Source organism: Platalea leucorodia (genome assembly GCF_965183815.1).
Source record: "Platalea leucorodia genome assembly, chromosome: 9".
Classification (NCBI taxonomy): Eukaryota; Metazoa; Chordata; class Aves; order Pelecaniformes; family Threskiornithidae; genus Platalea; species Platalea leucorodia.
In genome coordinates this window covers 48,849,561-48,876,526 of record NC_138831.1, presented here as the reverse complement: position 1 = coordinate 48,876,526, position 26,966 = coordinate 48,849,561, and the positions used below count along the sequence as shown (strand labels likewise).

General features: G+C 45.3%; 1 protein-coding gene across 8 annotated transcripts in view; it reads left to right on the top strand.

The window, feature by feature from the left end:
• Positions 1–26,701, top strand: part of DPP8 (dipeptidyl peptidase 8) — a 32,289-nt gene extending 5,588 nt beyond the window's left edge. For 5 of the 8 annotated variants that reach the window (XM_082322317.1, XM_082322320.1, XM_082322319.1 and 2 more), the window contains exons 3-20: positions 904–1,016; positions 1,965–2,138; positions 3,053–3,221; positions 4,403–4,513; positions 4,901–5,029; positions 7,038–7,099; positions 8,127–8,227; positions 9,349–9,526; positions 10,859–11,018; positions 12,464–12,543; positions 14,596–14,748; positions 15,404–15,539; positions 16,340–16,485; positions 17,371–17,517; positions 18,285–18,437; positions 20,591–20,733; positions 21,477–21,588; positions 22,160–26,701. In XM_082322317.1, the coding sequence (XP_082178443.1) occupies positions 904–1,016; positions 1,965–2,138; positions 3,053–3,221; positions 4,403–4,513; positions 4,901–5,029; positions 7,038–7,099; positions 8,127–8,227; positions 9,349–9,526; positions 10,859–11,018; positions 12,464–12,543; positions 14,596–14,748; positions 15,404–15,539; positions 16,340–16,485; positions 17,371–17,517; positions 18,285–18,437; positions 20,591–20,733; positions 21,477–21,588; positions 22,160–22,282 (2,390 nt within the window). In that variant the 3' untranslated portion in view covers positions 22,283–26,701. Of the gene's footprint in view, positions 1–903; positions 1,017–1,964; positions 2,139–3,052; positions 3,222–4,402; positions 4,514–4,900; positions 5,030–7,037; positions 7,100–8,126; positions 8,228–9,348; positions 9,527–10,858; positions 11,019–12,463; positions 12,544–14,595; positions 14,749–15,403; positions 15,540–16,339; positions 16,486–17,370; positions 17,518–18,284; positions 18,438–20,590; positions 20,734–21,476; positions 21,589–22,159 lie in introns of those variants that run through there. The other 3 variants (XM_082322316.1, XM_082322322.1, XM_082322321.1) reach the window with 3 other exon arrangements.
• The last annotated feature ends 265 nt before the right edge of the window (positions 26,702–26,966 follow it).

The following is a 26,966-nucleotide window of genomic DNA, read 5'->3' as shown; positions in this document are numbered from 1 at the left end:
GCACTGTAAATGATATTGTGAGCAACCTTCTGGCTGGCTTTTTGGAGCAGGCCTTGTGGCAGAGGAATGCTTTTGTCAAAAGCTGCACTAGCTGAACGTACGTCCATGAAAAACTGGGTTAAGAGGAGAAGCAATGGCCAGAGCAAAGGCCTAGAGCCGGAGCCCTGTTCTGGCCCCATTGCTTACTGGTCGGGCTAGTTGCTTAAGCTCTGATTTGTGATTTGCAGAGCCTTTGCCTGTGCTGTGCAGTGACATAGTCAGAAAGCTGCTGATCTGCCTCTTATTCCCCTTTTCAGAGGACGGGGGTCATAATCCTTGAATGATGCTGAGTTCAAGCATGTTGAGGGCGGGTTAAGGCTGACCCCAGCTGAGATGAGCTCTGTTTTCTTACGTGCCACTTCCTGAGCTATAGGTCAGACTTGGCCTTCCCTGGGGCACATCTGGCTGCCTCTGGGCTGGTCCCCGTGTGCCTTGGCAGGAGCTTTCACAAATTTGAATAGCACTGAGGGAGAGGAGCAGGAGAGGGACATTCAAACCTTCCTAAAGATGCCTTATCTTTGAAACACAAGCTGCATCGTGCTGTATTCCAGCCAGGGGAATTAGCAGAAAGGCCCTCCTTGATTTTAAAAGCTTATAAAATACAAGGGTCCCCAGCCTTCAGGAGGACACAGATGTGCTTCAGGCAGTGGGGGGTAAGCCTGGGTGTATTTCCTTGTTCTCTGCCTTCTCCATGACTTGCATTTCTGTGAAGCAGGGAATTCCCAGAGCGAGGCTGCAGTGCAAAGTCTGTCAGTACTTTCTCTGGTAGGAAAGGCCTGTGAAACTGTTCCTCTGTATCCTTTGAGAGTGTTCGGATTATTAACAGAAAGCTAATACACATTTTTTTTCTCACTTTCACAATAGCAATGTCTGGGGAGAACAGGGAGAACACACTCTTCTACTCTGAAATTCCCAAAACCATAAACAAAGCTGCCGTCCTGTTGCTTTCCTGGAAGCCTCTTTTGGATCTTTTTCCGGTGGGTCCTGGTTTCTTTCTTGCTTCTTGGCAGCGTAGCAAGTAACAGGCTTTGGGGTTGCACCTATAAGCCATCATTAAAATGTGGAGTTCATTGTCTTAAACATTTTAAGATTCTCTTTGTACTTGGCTAACTCTGCAGCCATCTCAAAAACAAGCACAGCTTTCTCATCAGTGTTTGGAGTTACAGCCTTTGTGCGTCACAAAAACTGTGTGTGCTGGATGATTCCTCCTTTGCCAGCAGAGATTGCAAGTGCTAATTTGCATCAAATTCTCTGCTGTGAGGTCCTGGGGATTGCTGTAGTCTCCAGTAATCAGTCTTGCAGGGGGAAGTGATGAGTCCCCCTGAGGATCAGTCAGTGGTGCTGTGACTCATGCTGGAGCAGAGGATCCCTTTCCCACTCACTGGGACGTGTGTCCCCTTTTCACCTCTGTGCATAGCAAGCCCCCACCAGTCCCACCCCATGCACCGTGGCAAGTTGGAGGAGGTGGGACAAACCCCGTGTGGAATTAGGTGGGTTTTTTCCCCTGTTATTTCCTGAGGCTGTCAGCCAGACATAAAATTCATGCTGTGCTCTTCTCCCACCAGACCAGTCACTGTGTATCTTTGCAAAAGTTAGCAAAGACTCTCCTGCTCATTCTAGAAATAACAGACCTTCAGTCTGGTCTTTCTTCTACAAGTGTATGTTGGAAATTGTGCCGGCCTTTCTATGGGAGAAGTGGCTATCAGGTTTACAGTTGTGTAGGATCCCGATCATGGCCCGCACCTACAAGTGCTGATGGGAGAGGCACAAGCAGGAGCAGGCTTCTAGCCACCAGCAGGATTCTGGAGGAGGAGGGTGTCTGCACAGCCATCTGCTCCTGGAAGCTTGGCATGCAGAGCTGCTCTGACAGTATAGTAAGATGTGCAGAGCAGAGGTGTTGATTGTGCTTCTCTGCCCGTGTTCAGGCCATCCTGGACTATGGGATGTACTCTCGTGAAGAGGAGTTGCTACGGGAGAGGAAGCGAATTGGCACCGTTGGGATTGCCTCTTATGATTACCACCGAGAAAGCGGCACCTTTCTGTTTCAGGCTGGGAGTGGAATTTATCACGTAAAAGATGGAGGCCCTCATGGATTCACTGTGAGTTTACTCATCTCTCCTGTTTTCTGCAGTCCTACTTTCCTCTGGCTAGAAGCTCCTTCGGCTTGGCGCGAAAGCCGAGCGTGATCATCAGTTATGCTGCACTAGCATGGCAAGTAGCCTTGACAACCCTTGAAATGCAGAGAAGTCCTCTGTAGGGTTGCATTTCCGTGGTTGTAGAAACTCAGGTGGAGAACTACAAGAAATGGTAGAAACCGTGGCAGCAAGGCAGGACGCCAGATTTTGTTGATTTTTCATAAGCAGCGATGCCAGTAAAAAGCAACACAAAGGCTGTGGTGCTCCATGCTCTTTCACGTAGTCAGAAGTCGCATCGGAGGCAGCTTTTGTTCCCCAGCTGTGGTTTAGAGGTCACTGTTCAGCAGTCGGTGCTGTGTGTGTTACAAGGTTTGGCTGTATAATTTGCAGAACAAGCAGCCTTTACTCTGCTGGTGCTGAAGCTGGACTTCAAAGCTGAAATAATTTCTTCTTGTTATAACAAATGCCTGACGTCTGTCTAACCCTGTTGTCAGGGGAATTTACTGTACCCTAGTTGCTTTTGGAGGACAAGGCTGTATGTTCTGCCAGCCCCTTTTTCGGGTGCAGTTTTTAAGAGTGTGCCAGGCTTCTCTAGGCAAGCTGCCTTCTGATTTGTGGCTAATCCTCAGCACTGGTGCAAGAGCGACTGGTGCGATCTGTGCAACCATGGTAGAAGCACAACTTTCCCTATAAAATATCTGCATAGTATTTTTCTGTGTTTAAAATTGATAGATTCCTCTGTTGTAAACCTGTGTATTTGAAGTCAGTGTCCACACTACTGTGGTCTTAGAGACCTTCTGATAATCCAGTTTAGTTTCTGTAAGTGTCCATGTGTTATCATTGCCTACTGTGTTTTTTTTTTTTTTTCTTTCAAACAGCAACAGCCTTTAAGACCCATTCTGGTAGAGACCAGTTGTCCAAATATCCGGATGGATCCCAAGCTTTGTCCAGCTGATCCAAATTGGATTGCATTTATCCACAGCAATGACATCTGGATATCTAATATAGAAACCAGAGAAGAAAGGAGGCTAACATTTGTGCACAATGGTAATGCATCCTGAATTAAAATCTCTGCACCTCCTCTGCACTTGTCCTTGCTAGACTGAATTAAGCAATGGCACTAGGGGTTCTTCTGAAATCTGGGGGAATGGACACTGTTTACTCCACCTTGTTTGTCACATTCTACGTGTTTCTTCTCGTGCAAATATTGTGGGATGATTCTTTTCCCTGCACGGTGGAATCTGGCAAAGTGGGTTATTTGTTGAGTACATATGGAAGGGCTCTTCTCCTGAAACACAGCACATTCCTTTTTACTGGAACAGCCTTTTTTGTGTGGAGGAGCTGTGGGTGGAATAGAGCTGGAGGAAAGTTTCTGCCAGGGAAATCAGGCTGCAGGCCTTTTAGAAACAAGATAGACAGTTTCTGAATAGCACTGTGGCTTCTGCTGGCCCCTCATGCTCAGTAACTTAAGTCCTTGCTTCTTACCCTCTCCAACTCTTGTTTTAGACATGTATCCTGGAGGAAGGAAAATGGGAAATTGTGGATAAACCACTTTTTAAAAATCGATTGCGTTTTGTATTTAAATCATACTTTGTATTTAAACTATATCATTTAAATTTTAGTTAAAACTCCTGACACTTTATAATAATGCTTTAGCTTATTTAAGTGTTAAATATTAAAATATTATGTAAGTACCTTAAAAATAAACTGTAGCAATGACTCCTTCTCAGATGATAATTATTTATGGAGCGCTGCTAAGTTACCTCCAGGGTAACAGGAAAAATATTGAAGCCCTATGGATATGTCATCATGTTGAGATGTTATGTAAGTCTGTTACTTTTGGTTTTTACAGTGAATGAAATACCGATGCTTTCATTTTTCTGAATGTTGATATTTTCAGTTTCAGTTGTTCAGAAAGGTTGGTTGGTTTGGTTTTTCTTTGATTTTCTTAGAAGCAGAGAGAACATAGAAAATTGAGAAACTAATTGGGTAGGAGTAAGAAGGGAGAATGGCTTTTCCTAAAAGAAGCTGCCATGTCAGAGAGGATTAGATCCTCCCTAAAAAAATCAACAGAGCAGGGTGGAAGCAGAAAACAAATCTGCTGAGAAGTCAGATTTATTATCGTGTACTTGTTCCTGGGGGGTGAATTTGGGCCATGTTTGGGATAATGCAGAACTGGTTTGATTCTGCAGTACATCATGAACTAATTCTTTTGCGTCTTTTTTTAGAACTGGCCAATGTTGAGGAGGATCCAAAATCTGCTGGCGTGGCTACTTTTGTGCTGCAGGAGGAGTTTGACAGATACACGGGCTACTGGTGGAGCCCAAAGGCACAGCCAAGTAAGTGTGGTGGATCCAGTGTGTCTGACAGGCACAAATAGTGGCCCCTCTGCTGTGCTGTCCAGTGCAGAGTTGTTTTTTTCTGTCACTTGTCTTGATGCAAGATAGGAACCTTATGCTCGTAGCTCCTTTTGAACTATCTGCAGTGGTGGGCATGTTGCAGTGGCCTTGTGAGCATGTGTTACTGGGGAAAGAGACTTTCCTTCTCACAACAGCGGTAGGAGTTATAGGAGTCTCAGAGTGTTTTGCTTAATGAAACATGAATCACAGACTTTGTTGGATTTTTCTTCATCCTTCCAACCTGCTTGTGCCCCTGAGAGAATATTGGTGCCTGCAATAACTGGTAATGAGAGCTGTTCTGATGACGAAATGTTAATTCATTTGCAGCACTGAATGGGGGTAAAGTTCTTCGAATTCTTTATGAAGAAAATGATGAGTCAGAGGTGGAAATTATTCATGTCACATCGCCCATGCTGGAGACAAGAAGAACAGATTCCTTCCGATACCCCAAAACTGGTGAGACCCCGATACCTTACATCTCTCTTTCTGGGAGACACATATTTTATTTCATGTGCCTGACAGCAGTGACTCCCCTGGCCTAGAGCAGGGGGTTGTTGGAGAGGTGTTGAGTAGTCTTTGAGTTGGTGTCCAGGTGGTGGAAATGTGTTTGGGGGAACTGCTGCTGTGGAGGTTAGATTGGTCACTGGTGACTCTGCTGATATTCCAGCCATGTGGTTACTAAGAGCTCTGAGTCTGGGTGTCTCAGGAGTTGGCGGAAACCCTATCTGATTGTCACTATTTTGGAGCTGCTGTCTCAGATCCTGGCAGATCTGAGTTGTTAGGAGTTGGTTCTTGTTACAGCCCTGTGTCTCTGAAGGAATAGCTGCAGAATTATGGCCTTTTGATTTTTTGGGAGGGTTTCTGCTTAGTTCATGGCAGTGCCCTGGTAGTTCAAGTTCTGAGGGATTCTGGTCTCCATGACTGCTCCTGGACTTTGAACAACAAACTCGGCACACTTACAGCATACCAGGAAAACCCCCTGTTGTCATATTTTCAAACAGTAAATGATCTGGAGGCTTCAGCAGTAAAGGGGTGAGGGTAGGCTAGAAGCATATTAAACGGAGTGCCATTGGAAGCAGGGAAGCGGGACTTACGCGACCTGCTGGGGGCTGATTCACTGGCACGTGTCAGGTGTATGGGGCAAATTTGAACAGTCTGACCCTTGTTCTTCTGAGATTTCTCTGCTGTTGCAGCAGGGCCTGTTGCTCACAGGTAACAGTGGTTCACTCTCTTTCCTCACTCTTGAAATCTTCATTTTTTGGAGAAATACCTTCTGTTTGGCTGACCTTCCCAAGCTGCAGATTTCATTCAGATCTTGCAGATTCCTTAATCCACTGGGAAGAGTTTTCTGCTTATGATCCTGATTTACTACTCGTTTCAAGGAGGAAGAAAGGCTCAGTGTTAGCCTGGGAAGCAAGGGATGACTCCTTGTGTTTTTTCGGCGCTTGTGTACACCCAGATTTCTGAGGGTATTTTGTCATAGCTTTGTTCAATGCTGAGTTTCAGCAGTTTAGGAAAACGAGCTAACCAAAGCCCAAATCCCTTTTTAAAAAAAAAAAAAAAGGGATTTAATCTCTGGGCCTTAGTTTCCAGACTGAGCTGCAAGGGCAATAGCCCTTTTCTGTGGGTTGTTACAAGGGCAAAGCTTGAGGTAGTGGAGAAAATTCTTCCCAGGGAGAAGGTAAGTACTTAAATAGGCCAGCACTGTGGCCCAAGGCAAGTCGTTTCACCTCAGTGCATCAGTTTTTGTGTATAAACCGGGTTGATGAAGTGGGAGTACTTCACAGCAGCATTGAGAATATTCAGGGAACATGGAATTTGCCACATGTGGCTTCTTGTGGATCAACTGGCAGCGGCTTTATTCCTTATAGTCTCTCTTCTTGCTGTGGAGCAGGCCCCAGCATTTAGCACCCCAGGTGCTGTACAGCAAGATGAGTTGCTGCTTTGTGTAGGCTTTGTGTAAAGAGCTAACTTTCAGTGTTCAACACAAATATGTAGCTTTATTTTCTTAACTGCACTAGTCATGGCAATAGGTTCTTAAGTGTTTAATTTTCACAGTTTAATTTTCACAGATGCTTTTTAGCACTGGATCACTTTCTATGTACCACCTTGAGAATAACAGCCAAACAATAAACCAAAGCTTGCTTTGCTATCCTGATCACTCCTGAGCATTTACTTCCAACTGGTATGTGCATCCTTTGACTGTGGGAGAGAAGACTGACTGACAGTAGCACAGCTCTTGGATCAGATCTGTTTGCAGGATTACATCTACTGAATCTGCCTCATGTTTGAAGTTTCTTTTTTCCCTGCCTGGTCCTGTGCTGTCTCTCACGCATGCAAGCAGGCTATTTGATCAAAGAGCATTCTGCTGTTTGCCTTTTTCAGTTCTGTATGAATAACAGTTCAAGTCTACCCGCTTGGAAGCAAACAATTGGTGCCTGACTGCTAACATCTGTTTTTATAGGTACAGCAAATCCAAAGGTCACTTTCAAGATATCTGAAGTGACAATCAATGCGGAAGGCAGAGTAAGTTCTACGTTCTGCTTATTTTCCAAATAAATATAATTTCTGTGATTCTTTTTTGGTAAAACTCATTTTCCAGTTCAGTACAAATAAACTTTCTTGGTTGTGGTAGCTTAATGGCTTCTCTGGAGGCAGCGCACTTGGCTCATTCCTATGCAGATACTTGGTGTCTGTATGTGCAGCAGTACTTCTCAAGGCTGTGCTTTCCTTCCCTACCACTGGTTTATGAACTCAGCTAGGTGTGGATGGTTAGACCTTCTTATGTGACCGATCTCTTGATTGGCTGCAGATAGCGGGAAAATTTGATTGCAAAGAGAATATATCACCTTAAAAAACATGAACGTATGGAAAGAGATGAACTTTGCTTTCGCCCTGGGATTTTTTAACAGGTGCAGAAATTTCCATAGCCCAGTCCAAGATCTTTGGACAGTTGGGAAATTAATCTTACCAAACAGATACAGTAACAGCCATACATTATTGGGATTCTCTCTACTCTGGAGCTACTTCAGCCATCAACAGTCACCTGCTGGGACAGCGATGCTGATGTCAGCCAGCAAAGGCAGGGAAAGCCATCAGGACCCTTTGGGCACCACTGTGACTTGTTCCCAGTCCCAGCAGGGATGGACTGCAGAACTGTATGTCCTGATTTAGAACCACGTTGGTAACTGGACGTGATGCAGGATGTTCAACATCTACCGATGAAAACACCTTACAAAGTAGCTCGGTACAAATCACTTCCCCTTTACATGGGGAAACTGAGTGTTCAAGTGCCTTGTCCGAGATGAGTGATGGATTTGTGAGCAGCATCCAGATTTCTCAAGTCCCAGCCCTGGCTGTTCTGGTAGTGTGCAGCTCTCCTACTATGCTGGTGTCTGGCTACAGACGGGGTTGAATCCCCTGTGTTGCAAAGGCTGAACAATCTAAATTGCATGAGCGGCACAGAAGTCTTCTGTGTCCAGACTCTCATCGTGCATGAAAACTGGTTGTGGGGGTTCATCTCAGTGTCACTGAATTGCTGCTTTGTCAACAGATTGCAGATGTTGTGGATAAAGAGCTAGTTCAGCCGTTCGAGATCCTCTTTGAAGGAGTAGAGTACATTGCTAGAGCTGGGTGGACGCCAGAAGGAAAATAGTGCGTATGTTAATCCTGTCTCTGCTTAGAGGGTTTGGGGCAATACAGTCAGAAGCAGAATGTAGTGGTCTCTGTCTTCTTCAAGCTTAAGCCTGCTTTCATTTTTATGTTGCTACAAACTTGTTTGTGCAAAGGGGACGATTTTTCCAAAAACCAAAACAGTCCTCCTTGTCTCTTTCTCTGGTACCTGGCCCTACTGCTTTGGTATTGGGCACTCACAGCCTTTGATGTATGTGTCCTCTCAGCATCCCTGTGAGAGAGAGTGCAGTGCTATTATCCCCATTTTACAGATGGGGAACTGAAGCCCAGAGAGGCTAAGTGACTTGCCATGGTCACACAGGAAGTCTGTGGCTGAGGAGAGAAATGAGCCCAGGTCCCCCAGGCCCTAGGCTAGCGCCCTAACCACTGGACCATCCTTGCTGACCAGACTTACTGATCAGAAAACCTGCTGTAAGTGCTACTTACATTTGCATGTCATTTTTAACCCTGTAGATGATGTAGTACAGTGTTTCTAACTGACCAGAAGCTTCTCCAGAATTGCACTTCTCCAGTTCTTGACTCTAAAGATGACTTTCACCTTTTTAATTTATCCCCCCCACCAAAATGTGGAAGAAATGCAGAGACACATTCGCTCCATTATCTTGCTTTTTGCGGGACTATTGTTAGAGCTACATGTAAAGTCATCAGAAGTATGGCAGGGTCTGCTGCCAGTCCATTTAGGTGCCAGGATTATTCTCTGCCAGGTATAGATTTAAAACATCAGTATTTTCACAAGTATCCTGACATTTCAATTGAAATTTTTCTGCTTCATTATTCCCTCCGATTTTTCTCTTCTCTTTCTCCCCTAAAGCACAATTCAAATCTGGGAGAATAGAATTAATTAAACTCTTGAACCGGCAGTGCTTATGCAATATTGAAATGAAGTGAAATAAGTTCTTGTGGTGTGGAAGAGATTTGTTTATGTGGGTGAAATTTTACATGTGGCTTTGTGCTTAATCTGCAATTGAACATTCTTGACTCCCTCAAAATGCCTAGTGCTAATGAGTGTCTGTCGAGATTTTCAGACCTGTTTAATACTCATGGTTGCATGTTATTTTCTCTAATATCTGTCTCCTCAACAGCATCTGGTCCATCTTACTGGATCGCTCCCAAACTCGACTTCAGATAGTCTTGATCCCTCCTGCATTATTCATCCCCACAGAAGATGATGCAATGGAAAGACAGAAACTTATCAATGCTGTACCAGATTCTGTTACACCTTTCATTATTTATGAAGAAACAACAGACATCTGGATAAATGTGAGAATTTGAATTTCAGCCTTCTCTGACAGTTTGTTGTTCAATACCCTATTAGTAGCACTTGGGCAATGTTGGTGTTGCTGTGGTGCCTAGGAGAATGTTCCCATTGTGCAGGTTCTGTGCATATTCTGTGCTTTCTGCTGTAAAATACAGTATGTAGAGAACAGAGAGATTTGGGATGTGAAAGCAGAGCTGCTTTGCTTGAGACTGCACAGTGGCCAGACGGAGCTAGGAGCAGAGCCCAGGGCTCTGGCGTTCCAGGGCAGCCCCGCGCCTGCAGTGTTACCTCTGACACCCTCTGGCTTCTTGGTGCCAGTTGTTCACCACCAGCAGTGCCAGCAGATGAAGTATTCTTCAGCCAGCAAAGATGTATCTAGATGATACTGGGGGAACAAGTCCCGCGAGTTTGCTAACAGTCACTAAAACCCCTCCTTAACTACATACGGTCTGGTGAAATAGATTTGTGTGTCCTGTTCTCGGAGGTGTGCCCTGGGGCCTGTGCTGTGAGACCGGACACCGGTGTGCTAGGCTAATGCTGTAAAAATGAGCGCTGTTCGCACTTCTGCAAATAAAGATCGATGTCTCTAAAATGACGTCCCATTGGAGGTGTGCCAGGGTGCAGGAAGGCCTGGGAACATCAGTCACTGATAGGTAGTTGGGTCTTTCAGCAGAGAGCATTTGCTCAAGGCCTTCCAGTGAATGATCTCCATACAGCGAGTGCTCTCTATGATACCATGTTTTCTCCTTAGTAATAATGTGCATGGTTTCAGGACAGTGCAATGAGTTGTCCTTTCTCCATTATTTTTACTAGCTGGAGTGGCTTTTGACTGGCAGCACATACTGTACAGATAAACACTCCGGAGTCCCTCAGAAGATCGTCCCTTGAAGCAAGAGTTGGCATCTTCATGAGTGGGAAGATGATGTCAGCTCATCTTTCTTTAAATAACCCTTCACTTGTGGGCTTCTAAACAGCACTGGACAGAGGAGGCCGCTGAACTCTGGCTTCTCTGGGTGGCTTTCATATGCTGTCCGCAGAGCCGGACCCACCTCTGTATCTAAGCTAGAAAGGCAGGTGCAGAAAAACTTCCTTAATTAGTTTGGTGGCCAGAAATTAGACTGGCAAAAAGCCTGGAGCTGTGCAGTGTATGTGGCTGCTGTCTGCGGACACCCCCCTGGCTCATAAGCATAACTGGTTCTCCCAGTAAGGGACAGTACTGCATCCTGCTAGTGTGAACTGTGTTGTCTGTGTTGACCAGTAAGAGGAACTTATTATGTGTGACTTAAGTGCCAGACTTCTGCTGATAACAATAATCCACTGCTCTGTCTCCACAGATCCATGATATCTTCTATGTTTTCCCTCAAACCCATGAAGATGAGATAGAGTTCATTTTTGCCTCTGAATGTAAAACAGGATTCCGGCACTTATACAAAGTCATCTCGGTTTTGAAGGAGAGCAAGTATAAACGGTCGTGTGGAGGCCTCCCTGCTCCAAGTAAGTGAAATTATTCTTTTGCTTTAATTGGGCATTTGCTGTTGACTAGTGAGGAAATAAATGTCCTTCCAAGTGGCAGGAATTATTGTCTTATTGGAAACTCCTGCTGTTGCCCAGGAAAGCGCTTCACTGTACAGTCATTCCTCTTGAAATTGTACAGGGGTTATTCTGTATTCAGCATGCTTTAGTTTTAACCCTGATTCTTCCTCATGGACTAGAGGGAAAAGTTTCAAAAAATCAAATGGGAAACAAGCTCCCTGTGATACTGTGAAGTGCACTTAGTTGGCTTTTCCTTGTCAATGTTGGGACTGTTTGTGCGCTGAATTTGCCAGAGGTTAATCATTATAGCGATAACATAGCTACCTCTGATGTGCAGGGTCCAGTGTATCGAATAGATGCACATTGGTTCAGGACTTGATTTTGCAAGTAAAACCAACGTAGTCCCTGTCAGCCTTTACAAGCAGATTGGTAGCAGAGAGGCTGAAAAAGAGCACAGTTTGAATATCCTGTAAAAAGGTCCATAGAGGGCCTCCCTGTCTGAGCGGGCCCACATGTTAGACCCTTTAAAATGAACATGTGTGCTGGGCAGCAAAACCTATGATATGACAACTATTCAGAGAATTCCTCTCTGCTCTTAAAAACAATCATGGTATTGCTGTATAGACAGAGATGTTAGTAGGAGAAAATTACTGGCAGCTGTTGCAAATGGAAATGCAGGAAGAATCATTTCAAGCAAAAAAAAATCAAGGACCATGTGCTTCTGAGCTGCAGTCAAAGTTTGGTCTTGCTCAGATGCATGATATAGCTGTGTGCAAAGCTCCTGGAGCGGTTTTTCCACAGTGTATATTCTTTAATTTACAGTTTCATGCTGTGATACTTAATTTACTTGGTGCGTGTTGAAGACACTTGCTGAGCTCTGCATGCACAAAAAATACACCTAATTTTACTAGAGGTCCTAGTTTCGTGCAACTGTTGGTTGGGTTTTTTTTCCCAGATAGCATCGTATCCTGGGTTGGTAAGACTTCTCTGAATGCATCTGAGTTCTTTTTATCGGTAAATCTCCCTCATTCTAAGGGAAGTGAAACGATCGTATAAAAGCAGAGCTGTTCCCCAACCTGTTACAAAATTCTCCATTTTTTGACACCTGGGATTGCCTTTGCACACCCATTTTTCAGTATAAAACGTCGTATTTCCGTGCAAGTGACAAAATACTTAAAGAAGGGGGGGGGGGAAGCAAGCAAGCTGTCCAGGCCTTAGGTTGAATCCTGTGAATCCTTTAACGTATTTATCTGGGGAGCTGGCAGAGGTGTGGGTCTTCTGCAAAGGCAGGTTGCTCTTGGGTTTAGTCTAGTAAAAAAACTTGGAAGGAAGAAGTATTATTGTGACCATGTGTTTTGTAAAATGTAAAAGTATAACATCTCTGTTTGTATGTTGGTTATTTGCAGGTGACTTCAAGTGCCCCATCAAAGAGGAGATAGCAATTACCAGTGGAGAATGGGAAGTGCTTGGCAGACATGGATCCAATGTAAGTCTCTGCTCTTGCTGCATGGATATCCTGCAAGCAACACACACCGCAGGGAGATGGTCTGCGGGGCCTCACGAATCAGTACATGTCGTATTAGTGAGGCTCTGCTCCCTGAGAAGAGTGGACCTTGCCACTCCCTGGTATTGAATTTGAGCATATGTATCACGTGGGGTTTTTTGGTCTACAGCGTGCTTTCATCCGTCCCCACCTCTGATACGCTATTCTGGACCAGAGGTTGTGATTTTGGCAGTGTGGGAAAGCAACACAGGCAACATTAGTTGGCTTTCTTTTCCTGCATGTTCCTGTGTGGATCCTTGTCAACAAGGAGTTTTCCCCACTAAGTTCAAGGCTTAAAGAGGAGGAGAAGGGAGCAAAAATGCTGCGAGGCAGCAGTGAGGAAATTCCACATGTTCTATGAGCAGCAAGATGTCCTGATTGTGTCCAACTGCTGTCCTGGAATCAAGAGATACTCATTGGAGCGATCAGCATAAATCTATTAGCCCTGTCTCTTTTTAGCCAGAATACAATGTTCGTGTTCCATGTAGCCCGTGAGCTTGCACAAGGAGAGAGGGAATGCTCCCCAAACTGCTGCTCCTCTAGCTCTAAGCTGGATGAATTCTGTGATCATTTGAATCAAACAGCAGTTCAAGGAGAACTATTTGACTGGTTTGGACTTCGTAAAGGTCTTTGAAATCCTTCCTAAATGGTAATTAGAAGTGGGGTTAGGGAATGAGGTGTGCGAGTTGCCCTGCATTTGAATCTGTTCTGCTGTCTGCTCAGAAAGAAGGGACAACTGAGGAATATTTAACATGGCAGTGGTTTACAGTCAGCTGCTGCCTTGATTTCCTTCTGGGGTGCTTTATATCATATGTGATTTCGGAAAGGGTCTGAAGAGTGGGCAGATGACAAAGAATGGGGGACAGAGTTATTTGGGGGACAGGATGCTATCCAGAGGGACCTGGACAAGCTCAAGAAGTGAGCCCATGTGAACTTCATGAGATTCAACAAGGCCAAGTGCAAGCTCTGGCATCTGGGTTGGGGGATCTCCCGGTATCAGTACAGGCTGGGGGATGAAGGGATTGAGAGCAGCCCTGCTGAGAAGAACTTGGGGGTACTGGTGAGTGAAAAGCTGGACATGAGCCGACAATGTGTGCTCACGGCCCAGAAGGCCAACCGTACCCTGGGCCGCATCAAAAGAAGCGTGGCCAGCAGGTCGAGGGAGGTGACTCTGCCCCTCTACTCTCCTCTGGTGAGACCCCACCTGGAGTGCTGTGTCCAGCTCTGGGGTCCTCAGCACAGGAAGGACATGGACCTGTTGGAGCAGGTCCAGAGGAGGGCCACAAAAATGATCAGAGGGCTGGAGCACTTCTGCTGTGAAAAAAGGCTGAGAGAGTTGGGGTTGTTCAGCCTGGAGAAGAGAAGGCTCCAGGGAGACGTCATTGCAGCCTTTCAGTACTTAAAGGGGGTTTATAAGAAAGATGGGGACAGTCATTTTAGCATGGCCTGTTGTGATAGGACAGGGGGTCACGGTTCTAAACTAAAAGAGGGTAGATTTTAGACTAGATATAAGGAAGAAATTTTTTACAATGAGGGTGGTGAAACGCTGGCACAGCTTGCCCAGAGAGGTGGTAGATGCCCCATCCCTGGAAACATTCAAGGTCAGGTTGGACAGGGCTCTGAGTAACCTGACCTAGTTGAAGAGGTCCCTGCTCATTGCAGGGAGGTTGGACTAGGTGACCTTTAAAGGTCCCTTCCAACCCAAACTGTTCTATGATTCTGTGACTCTATTTAGCATAGCAAACAGTAGGGAAGACTGGGAAGAGTAAAGGACCTGCATGAGAGAGCTGAGCAACAAGGTGTGAAGTGCAAATCGTAACTGCCAGAGTTGTGGACAGTAAGAACAGTCATTTGGCTTATTCCTTGCAGATTGTTGGGCTATAACTCAGCTTTATGGAAGTGGGGCGGGGCAGGGGGGAGACCTGGAGGCGGTAGAACCGGGCATTGTTTTGGCAAGAAACAACATTGAGGGATATGTTGTTTTGGTTTTGACAGATCTATGTTGATGAAGCCAAAAAACTGGTGTACTTTCAAGGCACAAAAGACTCACCTTTAGAGCATCACTTGTACGTTGTTAACTACGAGAATCCCGGAGAAGTAAAGCGACTGACAGAACGTGGTTACTCTCACGCCTGCTGTGTCAGCCAGGTACCTCTTTGCCTGTGAGGCCCTGCGTAGGCAGGGCTGGCTGGCTGTACTGTGCCTTATCGCCGGTCTTGTCCTTCATCAATCAGCAAACGAGGCTGTATTTGAATATAACAAAAGTAGATTTTACACTGTGTTGTGCATACTGTACAGTGTATGTTGTACAGTGAGTGCGTAAACCCACCCTGGAAACCAGATTTGACCTCCCAGTTCAGTTGCTATTCAGCTCACCTCAGGCAAAAGGAGCCAGGATGAATTGTTTGAAACTGTTTGAACCTGGCTCTTTTCACCTGAAGCAGGTTACGGAGCAATCACCAGAGGAGATGAGCCTGTGGCAGGGTTGGGTGGGGTTCCAGGCATCTGGGCCAGTAGCCCCTTCAGCTGGGAATGCTTTACCCAGAACAGGATGTGTGACAAGGTCCTCATGCCACCGTAGGTTTTGCAGGTGTATTTTTGGCTTTGGAGTGTTAATATCTCAGTCTTGCTAAGGACTGTAGCTTCTCAGAGTCTATCTGCTGTTATCAAAAGAGTCCAGACTTCATGGTTTAATTTGGTCTATAAACATCTTCTGAAAGATCTAAATGCAGAAAAAAGTGATCACTTCTGCTTGTGCGTTTGCACTCTGAGGAGTTCAAGATGATGTTCTTTTTCTCCCTAGGATTGTGACATGTTCATCAGCAAGTACAGCAATCAGAAGAACCCGCACTGCGTGTCACTTTACCGGCTGACAGGACCTGAAGATGATGCAGCTCATAGGACAAAGGAATTCTGGGCTACCATTTTAGATTCAGCAGGTAATGGCATGGATGAGGAACTGGAAAAGGACATCCAGGATCACAGAATGAAAGATGTCCCAGAATATGCTTGCTTGAGATTTGCTGTTGTGGGCGACTAGACTTGCCTCCGAAACTCATGCTTGTGTGAGGAGTTCTTGGAAGTACCCGAGTGACATTTTCAGCTCAGCAACGAATGGGTATAAACTGGCCATGAAGGAATTTAGAGTGGGAATTACTAGGTTTCTGCTGCCAGAGCCAGTAGAAACTGTAGAAAGCCAGTTTTAGCATCGGGGAGGGGTTTAAGTGCGGTCACGTACTCTGTGCTATATGCCTGCTAATGAGCATGTATAATGCTTCTGGGCCTCTGGGGAGGGGCATACACTCCTTAAATAGTTGTGTGCTACTTCCCACTCATGTCTTTGTGAGACAGCTCTTGCGCTTTTATTTTTCCATTTTGTTTCCATTCCCTTCCATCTCTCCTTCCCCAAGGCATACTTTATATCTATGCTTTCTGTGTATTAATGCAGTGAGTCCTAAGTGGGGTTAGGAAGGGATGGGATACCTGAAATGGCTGTGTCAGGGGAGAAGAGTTACTACTGTTCAGAGGAGAGCAGGGATGGAAATGTGATAGGACTGAGAAAGCTCCCCTAGGGCTGGGGCATTCCCAGTCTCTGCCTGGTCCCAGCCACATCCACTGGAAAACATGGGAAAGCTCCGTTGGGATTGCAGCGAGATTGGTGATGGGGCAGGGCTGGAGTGGAGCTGTGTTATTTATCCATTCCCTGTTAAACCAGACTCTCTGTTCCCTCCTGTGGCAGGCCCTCTTCCTGATTACATTCCCCCAGAAGTGTTCTCCTTCGAGAGCTCCACGGGATTTACGCTCTATGGGATGATGTACAAACCTCACAATCTGCAACCTGGAAAGAAGTACCCCACTGTGCTCTTCATCTATGGAGGGCCTCAGGTGAGTGCGGCGTGTTGGTGGGCAGTGGGACGGGCTGGCCTGGATCACTCCTCTGCTCTCCTGTATGAATGGTTCCTGTTCTGTGCTGAGGATAGCGTGCAGCGTTTAGCGTGCAGCGTTTTGCCTGTTTGGTGACTAGCTGCTTGGCCGAAGGTGCTGTAAGCAATCATGATTTCCAGGTCATAAGATCGAGGCACTGCCACCTGCCTGAGAACAGGTATGGAGGAGCAGAGCTGGAACTGGGAGAAGAGGGTGTGCAGATAGTCCCCGTTCCCTGTTCTATCTCCCCCTTTTCCACAGGGGCTCCTGTTCTTTGTTTCCACTTCCCCCATGTGTGTGTGAGAGGAGCTCTCTGTTAGCACTGACCACTACCAGTGCGTGCCTAGGAGAGCTTGCTCCCCAGCCCTCCTTTTCCCACTGATGAACAGGAGAAGGTGAGCCCCTTAGCCCTGCTTTGGTTCCCCCAACTCTCCTGTGCCCTGCTATGGTCCAAGGCAGCTGGAGTGAGACTTGGTGAAGGGAATGATTATCTCCTGGAAAAGGACAGAGAGAGCGGAGAGCAGAGCTGCGGGCGCGGGGTTGGGTTGTGCTGTCGGCCGTTGCCCCTCTTGCTCTGTGCCCCTTGGGGCTGCAGTGGAGCTCGGTTCAGCTCTTCATATCTGTGGCACAGAATGGCCTGGTACTGGGGGAGAGAGTTTATTTCATAGCAGGCCACAAGCAGGGAGAGAGGGAATCCTGCAGCAGGGAGTAGGGATCTTGAAAGCTTTACATTATAAAAATGTATAAAGCATTTAAAGGAAGGTAAATAAAAATAAAATCTGAAACTGGATGACGTCTGGATTCTGTTACATATCTGGTTGTGTCATTGCTCTTCTTCTATTCCAGGTACAGCTAGTGAACAATCGGTTTAAAGGAATCAAGTATTTCCGTTTGAACACTTTGGCCTCTTTAGGCTACGTTGTTGTTGTCATCGACAACAGGGGATCCTGCCACCGAGGGCTGAAGTTTGAAGGAGCCTTTAAATACAAAATGGTAAGTGGAGCTCTGAGTCTGGCTCTTTGTTTTCAGCCAGAGACAGGTTTGAGTCCCAGTGTTATCTGAGCTGAAGCACCGATTTGGCACAGATGCCCAGCATTGCCTGTGTGACGCTGCCTCGGTTTGGGGAGGGGAACTGCGTATAGTTGAGCAGTGTGGATTTGAGGGAGGAAAGACAATGTCAGGGTTTGAGGTTGCGAACGAAGTCCAGCGTGGCAGGCATAACGCAAGGTGGCTCATAAGGGGGTCTCTGACTCGCACCAGCTATGCTTTGCTGCTCACGTGAAGCAGGATAGTTTCATTCACAGCGTGGGTTACTATTTAGGGCGATTCCTGTGTCAGGCTGGAGAGGGTGAGTGCATTTGGCCATGTGTACAGGCAGGGAGGGCCTGTGCCGGGCTCTGCTGGCCTTGCAGCGTAGCTCTCTGTGTGTTGGGAACAGTGTTTTCATGCACAGAGCTAGAACGCAGCCTTGCTTTTGTAACAGCAAAAAGCAAAAACACTGAAAAAATCTTACTTGTTCCCAAGCAAGGAGACAAATGAAGAAAAGGATAGTTAAGAGGTGGTTTAGCATGTATTTATTGTCTTATGGGGGAAAGGGGTCATCTTTCTGTAACATGGCTGGCACAGTGGAGTGCTGGTGTGTGGCTGGGTGCTGCACAAACAGAAGCAGCAAAGGTCTGAAGGTGGTTACCTTTGGAAATGCTGAGAATGTAACTTTTGTCTGGAACTAACAAAACTTACCTTTTTCTCTCCCCTCCCAGGGACAAATAGAAATCGATGACCAGGTGGAAGGGCTGCAGTATTTAGCATCGCAGTATGACTTCATTGATTTGGATCGTGTTGGCATTCATGGCTGGTCCTACGGAGGCTACCTCTCTCTTATGGCTTTAATGCAGAGGTCAGATATCTTCAGGGTATGTTCATACATCGACTACTTATTCTGGTGGTGCAAACAGAATTTTTCCCTTAATAGTGTAACCTCCTGTGGGTGTTCACAGCACAAAGACTTTTGAGCTTGCTCTAGACAAGTGAGGACACAGTGCTCTGGCTGTTTTCTTTAGGACTCTTCTATTTGGGTGACTTCAGAGAGGTGTTGCTTTTATAGCAATGTTTCTTCCATAGTATTTCTAATTAGGCTTCCAGGCTTTGGGTTTGTTTTTTTTTTTGATACTTCACAGGCAACAGAGCTGAAAATCTATTCTCTCTTTAAGGCTAGTGCCTGCTAACAAGCCACAGTACCTTTTAAAACCAGCAATCACCGGGTATTGCAAGAGCAGTTATAAGTTACTGTGTGACCTTGGGTTGTCTCCTCCGTTCTCTCCACTTGTGTTTCTGTGTGAAGCATGAGGATGAGATGCTCTTTCTCCGTAAGCCTATTGTCACTGTTAGGCTCTGAGAGGTGTCTGGGACTGGTATTCATTGAGTCTATACTGGTATTCGTTGAGTCTATACTGGTAGAGCTATGGAACTCAGCTTTTCAGAGACAGCGATACCAGTACAGCCCAAATAATTAATACTAACAGAGATGCCTCAAATCAGAAAATTGCCCTTGTGCAATTAAGTGCTGCACTTTCCTACCTCTCCGCACAAATTTGCAGCTTTTCTCCCCAGGAGAGCGCGGTGTTCTTATTTGAGTATAAGCACCCCAAAGAGTGTGGTGTGACTGCACCGTGACTGCGCTCGCTTCCCCCAGCTCCAAATGAGCCAGACATAATCCTGACCTGATGTGAAGGTGTGGTGTTGTCGATGAGGCTTCCTGCATTAATGCGAGCAGGGTGCTTTTGGGCAGAACACACTTGCCATCCAAGAAGCCTGGCATGTTAAGAGGAGTGGGGGGCTGTTCAGGTAGGCCAATTTTATTGGAATATCTGAGAGTCTGTTCTCGTGAGCTGGAGTGAAGAGGAACAACTGTTCACCCCGTTCAGCTGAGCACAGAAGGATATTCCCTCTCTGGAACTGTGTAAGAGAGCTTTAAACAGTTGGACTGTTGAGCTTGCAACAACTTAACTCTGCTGGTATAGCTATAGCAATCTCAGGTCACCTATGCTGAAGGTACTTTATATAGCCTCAGCTGTTGCCCGCTTTGTGTCAGCTGAGCTCTTTGTGCTGTGAACCAACTAAGAGAAATGATCCTGCTGAAAAACGACACCTCCTTGTCTTCCTCCTCCCCTCTTTCCTGCCCAGAGAGAATAGTTTCTTTGCAGACTGATCTATTCCCAGATCACATTGCCCATGCTGCTTTGTAGCAGTGTGTTCTGAAGCAGCCAGGAGGGCAACCTGGGGATGGGGAGAGGTACTGAGAAGAGGTTCTTGTCATTACGTGACTTTAGACCACTATAGTGAATGGCCAGAGTGCTGTTGGGCAAGTCTCAGAGGTAGAGATGTGGTAAGAGCTGGATATTGCTCTTGGGATGTGTTTTGTTCTTTGTGGCTGCTCTTGCTTTGTCTAAGTCCAACCTGAATATTCCTGGGATGTTTAATAATTACTTATCTCAAGTCCTTAAGGATTGTTATATTTTTATTTTTAAAAATACCTGCCTTGCAAAGGGTTTTTTGGTGTTTTCTTTTTTTTTCTTCTCTTTGGTCTTTTTTTTTTTTTCCACAAGCCTCTCTGCAAGCTGGTGGTAGCTGTGGAAGGTAGTTTGCTGAGTCCTAGGGAGCTATCAATCCCAGTTTCTGTTAGACATTCAAATGAACAAAGGTTTTGCAAGCTGAAAGCAGAGCTCTCCGCATTTTGGACAAAATCTACTTCCCTCAGCAGGCCTTGCTGGTGGTATGTTTAGTGTTGCTTCTGATTTGTCTGTAGGATCTTCCTTGTTTTCAGCAGCTGCCTGGTTTTCGGCACATGTAGCTCATAGCTGAACTGTGCTGATATGTATATATGAACTGGAAAGTGAGGATTGCTTTTCTTTTTCCACCGCAGGCTGTGGATTGTAAACTTACCAGCATGTTTTGGGCAATTAGAGTTGCACTGGGATAGAGATGTGGGAGGGAGGGACATCCCCAGATCAGGGGCTCAGGTGGTGTCATTCCCCTCCCGATGCTGAGAGCCCTGTTGAACTTGCAGGTTGCCATTGCCGGAGCGCCCGTCACGCTGTGGATTTTCTATGACACTGGTTACACGGAGCGTTACATGGGCCACCCGGATCACAACGAGCAGGGATATTACCTAGGTTCGGTGGCCATGCAAGCTGAGAAGTTTCCTTCTGAGTAAGTTTGGTTCTGGCTCTTGCCTTCTACTTTTCCTACCAGGAAAGTTCAAGCCCCATAGACACATTTTTATCTCCCTGTTCTTGGCAATTGAATCCTGGAATCACAAATGCTAGTATTAAATAATAATTAAAAAAAAAAAAAAAAAGACCAAAAACCCAACACTAATAAACTTAATAGACTTGAATGAACATTTGCATAATCAGAAGCCATTCCATGTAATCCCTTTTATCCCAGCTGTAATTAAAGACTATCTTTTATGTCTCAAGAAATAGCAAACATATCTCCAATTATATGATTAGCACTTTAGAGCCACATTAAGCTCGACAAAAATTAGTTGATCAGAATGCTTTCTGCACGCTCTAAGGCTGTATCAGCACAGTGTTGTCTGCAGAGCAGGCTGAGACCATGGGCTTCCTTGCCAAACAGCTGAAAATCAGCAGAGATTCTGAGCGAGTGTTAAGCCGTTGTATTGTCCAAGCTAGGAAATACTTCTGAGAATAAAGAAGATACACAGATGAAAGGTCTGACCATGACATGCGTACGCAGGAAGAACTTTTAGAGGAGGAAAGAATAAGTTGGGGAGACTCGTCCATCCAGAGCAATTTACAATAGTGAAATCGCTGTCTTCAATGCAAATATTTTTTTCTATTGAGTGTTTTTGAAGGGATGTTTGTGGACTGTGAAATGACCGGCAGGTTCTGGGATGCTCTTTAGAAATGTTTGTCTCTTGCTTTTCTCAGACCAAACCGTTTGCTGCTGCTACACGGATTCTTGGATGAGAATGTTCACTTTGCACACACTAGTATTTTGCTCAGCTTTTTAGTGAGAGCTGGGAAACCGTATGACTTACAGGTAAGGCCGGAACCAGGATGTAAATGTAATGTGTCCGTCTTTGACGGAGGAGTCCAAAATCGGAACTTGTAACATGGCTGTGCTGGGCAGCTTGGAATTCTAGAATAAAATTGTAATATTTGACCCTAGCATTTTTTTTTAAAAGGCAGATTTTATGAGTAAACAGAAAAAATACTAGACAAATGAGCAGTTAAGGCTGCTCCCAAGGAGATCTGCAGTTTGGAGGCAGTACAGCAGTGTTTGTGCAGCCTGGAACAGGGTTGTGCATTTAATTAAACCCTGCTGGTTCTGTGCAGATGTAGCCCAGGTATCGCACAGCAGGCTGCAGAACTGGGAGCGTGCTGATTCACGTGGTGGCTCTGGACAGGATCAGCCAGGCTGATCACCTCCAGCCCAGCACTGGCTGGATCAGAGGGTGCGGTGGGTGTCTCTGGGTTCAGGCAATGGAGGATGGGGTGCATTAGCTCAAACGCGGGGAGATTGCATGAACCTTTTGAATGGGGCTCTGGGGACTGGTTTAAATGTTGGTGCCAACTCCTGTGGATACTTATGACTTTATTTTCTATTTTAGATCTACCCTCAGGAGAGACACAGTATAAGGGTACCCGAGTCGGGAGAGCACTATGAACTCCATCTGCTGTATTACCTGCAAGAGAATCTGGGCTCTCGTATTGCTGCCCTGAAGGCAATGTAACTGACCTCCGCAGGACTCTGCTCCGCTGGCTGCTTTACCGAAGGAGGAGATGTAGGAAACTAGAGAAAATAGGATGGAACATTGCATTTTGGTGCCTGCCACATGTACACACACGTACACACACACACACACACTTTTTTAAAAGTAGATTTGGTGCCATACAGGAAGTTAAAGTACGGTGACCTAATAACTTTAAAGCTTAAGATGTAAATAAAATCAAATGTCTGTGGTATAATGCAGTACCATGGGTGTTCTCTTGGGCGAGGAGCTGAACCTGAAAATAACGTACTTCTACAGCACCGGATCTTCACTTTTTAAAAGCATTATGACATAATTGATGTATTTTTACAGTGTGTTCCTTGGTATCTTATTACATAATACTGGATGATTTACTCACTACACAGCAAGAGTTTACCTGAATGGTTACAACTTGTATTACATTTTAAATGCTATCATATAGCTTTTATGCTTCATGAAAGGGATGTGTCTCACTCCTTAGAAGCTGGTCACAAGTTAGACACATCACCTATCTAGGTGTTAATTGTTTTTTAAGAAGGAAGACTTTTAAGCTGCCTCCTAAAGAATTTAAATTTTGGATTCAGTTCAGTTGATGCCAGGTTCTTTTCAATGATTTCTTCTCTCCCCAGGATAAATCATACTCTTTTTTTTTTTTTTTTTTTTTCTTTTTCTTGCAGCAGCTTGAGATCCTATCCTGATTTGTACTTGATTTCAGTGGGGAAGTGAAATGATATTTTACTGTGATATGGGCATAACAATCTTTTATTCTGAGATGCAAACTAACAAGTCAAAGAGCTGACACTTTGTAAATTTTAAAACAAGCTTAAAAGTGCAGCCCTTTTCTCACTGACGTTCTTCCCCGATGTTCATTCTGGAGCTGGTTTTGCAATACTGTTTTCTCACCGTCACATCAGCGTGATACAGGTATATGCATCCTGTTACGATTTTAAAATTCGATACTCTAATTCAAAGGTCTGCAGAGGATGTAGTGAGGAGAGACCTTACGAACGCTACATGTGAGGCAATACGAACCGTTTCATGGAATTTCCTGCTTTATTTGAGGGACTATTTTCCAGGCTCGTGCTCTGTTCAGTCCTCCATTCCTGGGTCCTTCCTAGCACTGCTGTGTAGCGTGATGATGCTGCTGTATTTGAGAACCCCCCCTTCTGCACAGCTTAAGGTCAGCCCGCTAAGCCTGCAGGATATGCGATCCCAGTTGTGTTTTTGCTAGTGAGGTTTTAACTAAGCAGCAGGCTTGGCTAAAAGCATCATAAGCGCGTGGAGTCACTTTTAACTTGCAACAGGTCGTTTAAGATAGAAATCCATAGCAAAATGATTCTCTTTAATCCAGGAAATTCTCCCCTTGGGGCTTGCCTCTGAAGCTCCTATAAGTTTTAATGGTTTTCTTAGAAACCTAAGAACTTCCTTTTCTTTCTGTTTTGGTGCTAGAGAGAAGCAGAGCATGATTTTCTTTTCATCTTCTAAAAATCTGGAATCACTCTCAGTGTTTACGCTCTTAGTACTCCACATGTTGTAACCTTGTATTTTCCTCGCTTTTGTACTGTTCAGCTTCATCCTGAAACGCCGGGGTTTAACACAATCTGGCTGTATTGTATCAAACCGCATCGTTTTTCAGTTAGGCTGCTGGGCACATGCACCAAAGCTGTCGGAGCTGGTGCAGTTACACGGTTGTGAAATCTGTGTGTGAGAACGGGATCTGTTTTTTGGGTTACACAAAAGATAGCCAAAACAAGCAGGCAGGCAGTAAATGCAAATTTCCTCCGAGGTGGGAGTGTTTGCTTTGGGCTGTTTTCTGGTTTTCAGATCACAGGGATTGTAAGTGGATCAGTTAAAATACCATTAGCGGGTCAATAGCAGGCTTACGGTTTTATTTTGGGAAGGGCATGGCAGGGAAGGAGCCCGGCTCCTCTGACGTCTTCTCTTAGTAGTTCATCGTCGTGACTGAAGCGAACACAGCATCCCTATAGAGTGTGCTATAGTCAGCACTGAGAGACGGGTAAGAGCGGCGATGCATTTGAACTAGAACAACACGGCAGTGAGTAGAGACAAGCATAAGCTGTTACTATGGAATTCCATTGTGTTCCTTGTGTGTTTATGCTGTATTATATATACATATATCTATATCTGTTCATATATACATATATGTATAAAATTACACGTGGATAGTATCACCTTTTCCAAGGTTGTTTATATTTTGTTCAATATTAAATTAACTTGCTTTTTGGGGTGTTTTTGTTCTTTTTCTAGAGGGGATTACCCTTGAATGTAAATGTATATGATTTTTAAGATGAAATGGATTCTTTTGTTTAAAAAACAGAACAAAAATGGCCTTCATCAAACAGTGCTTTTTGGGAACTGAAGAACTAAATGTTATGCAAGTAAACCAGGCGAGGTTTTGGTTTAGCACAGGATGTAATTGTAAGTGCTGACATAGAACTTTTTAATAATGCATCCTTCCATTGTTTTAAATATATATATCGAAAAGCTATTAAAGTACAACGTACTGCAAGTACTCTATTTTGCAACATAAATTATGTATTCCTTTCTTTCCTACAATTTTTTTTCTTTTTACTGTAGTTAAGCACTTTAAGACCCCATGCTCTCTTATCCCGTGGAAATGCTGGGAGGATTTCTCATCAGAGCTTTGTAGTTCTTGCAAAAGACGCCTGCTTGTCGATGAAGGCGTGAGAGATGCCTTACCTGAGGTCTGACCCAGCCCTACGCAGTCAACGCCTAAATTCCCAGCGCCATGGGAAGAAGGGCAAAGCCCGTTGCAGCTGAGACTGCAGAGGTAGGAAGGTGTTAGCGCTGAGGACCGTTGCATCGGTACTTTGGGGGGCAGTAGTAGTCCTGCACCTCGTATGGCGAAGTGTTGGTCCAGCGCTGGACCGGAGCTGGCACGGAGAGTGGCCGTTTTGCCCTGCTCTGCGCCGCTGGAGTCACCTGCTCCAGGTTGAGGCCGTACCTTGTGGTCCAGGAGATGGTACTGTCACTCGAGAAGAGAATTCCAGCCTGTTTGATATTTGGGATTATACTTTGTCCCTTCCTGCATGTTAAAAAATGTCTTGGTTCATGTGAGTTCTAAGCAGAACTAAGGAGATCCTGGGGGGGCACGTACAAGGGAGGTTGGCTGTGGGGCAAAAACGTGTGAGGAGGAACCGTCCCCGTTGCTCCCAAACCAGACGTTCGTACGTCCCTTTGGGGCATCTTCTGCCTTCGGCAGCGGTTGGCTCTGTGCTCTGAGCTGGGGCAGGATTGAGCCTTCATTGCGTGGTGGATGTTAGTTGCGCAGGTGTCTTTGAGATGAATGTTTTCATTTCATATATTTTAAAAAATATATATGAAATATGGGGATCTGAGCAATGAGGCACTGAAGTTGAGTGTTGATGCCAGCAGTTTCTCGTTTGCAGTGGCCGGGACTGGTTGTGCTCCTTTCTGGTGGAAGCACGTTCTTTTGCCCTGTTTTAAGGCAGCATCCAGGAATTCCTCTGGAGTCTGCAGTGCACAGAGCTGTTGGGTTTCACCCTTCGCATTGGAGTTGCACCCCCTACCCCACCCCTTTGTTTTCAATTCTCTCTTTTTATTCAGAACAAAGTAGAATTAGTAACTACCCAGGACTGCGTAATTTTTATAAACTCAGTTAACTTGTTTGTTAATGAAATCTTGAGTTGAAAGCACCAAGTAAAGCTTTGAAAATCGACTAACTTTGTTATATTAGAATGGAAAATGCATTCCCTGCTTTCTAGTGGCGTTTGGGAATAGGCTATGGAAATACTTTGGGAGCGGGATGGTGTAGTAATGCTTTAACCCTGGAGCACCGTGCGTCTGAGCCTGCGTGGCGACTTACGGAGTTCACAAACTCCGAGCCCGGGGTGCCGACCCCTGGTCCCGACCAGGAGAGGTGGGCTGTGTTTCTGCTGCCTGTGTCCGTGTGTAAGGCAGGCTGTTTTGCTGCTGGCGTGATGCTCAACTTTTGACGAGGCAATAATAGAGTATAAATAAATGAAATAATCAGCCAGATTAGGACACTGCCTTGAATTAATTGCCTGTTTACTTGAGTACCAGAACCCTGTAAAGACTTTTTGTGTGCCCCTCACGGTTCTCCGGGCCGCTCCTTTGGAAGGGGAAGAGAGATCTTCACGCGGTTTTTACTTGGCTGTTCTGCACAGTAGAAGTTCAGGTGTTTAATTTTAGAACATGAAGTGCCTGCTGTTTGCGTTAACAAAATTGCATGTCTCACTCCAGTGGGTTTATTGGTCTCCCTCCCTCCCCCCCCTTTCTGGCTACATGGCTTTTAATCATGTGAAGTGGAGACATTCGTTTTGCTGCGTTTTATTACAAAACCTTTGTTGCAATAAAGATGCTGCTAAATAAATTGAATTAAATGTTTTTTTCCCCCTATTTTCACCTGTCTCTCTTCTTGATTTAGTAGAGTTTGCGTGTAATTAAATCTCTTACTGCGCTGTGGAAAGCAGCAACGATGGAAAGTGTGTGTGTGTGCATTTTGTATACGTTGGGTGTTTAGCAAAAGCATCGGTGATTTTTCCTGCCCCGTGTGGTTGGGTAGACCGATGCAAACAGGCGGATCAGGCGTTTGCTGGGCATAACTCCGCTCCCCCTCCTAACCGTTTCCACGCGCATGCTG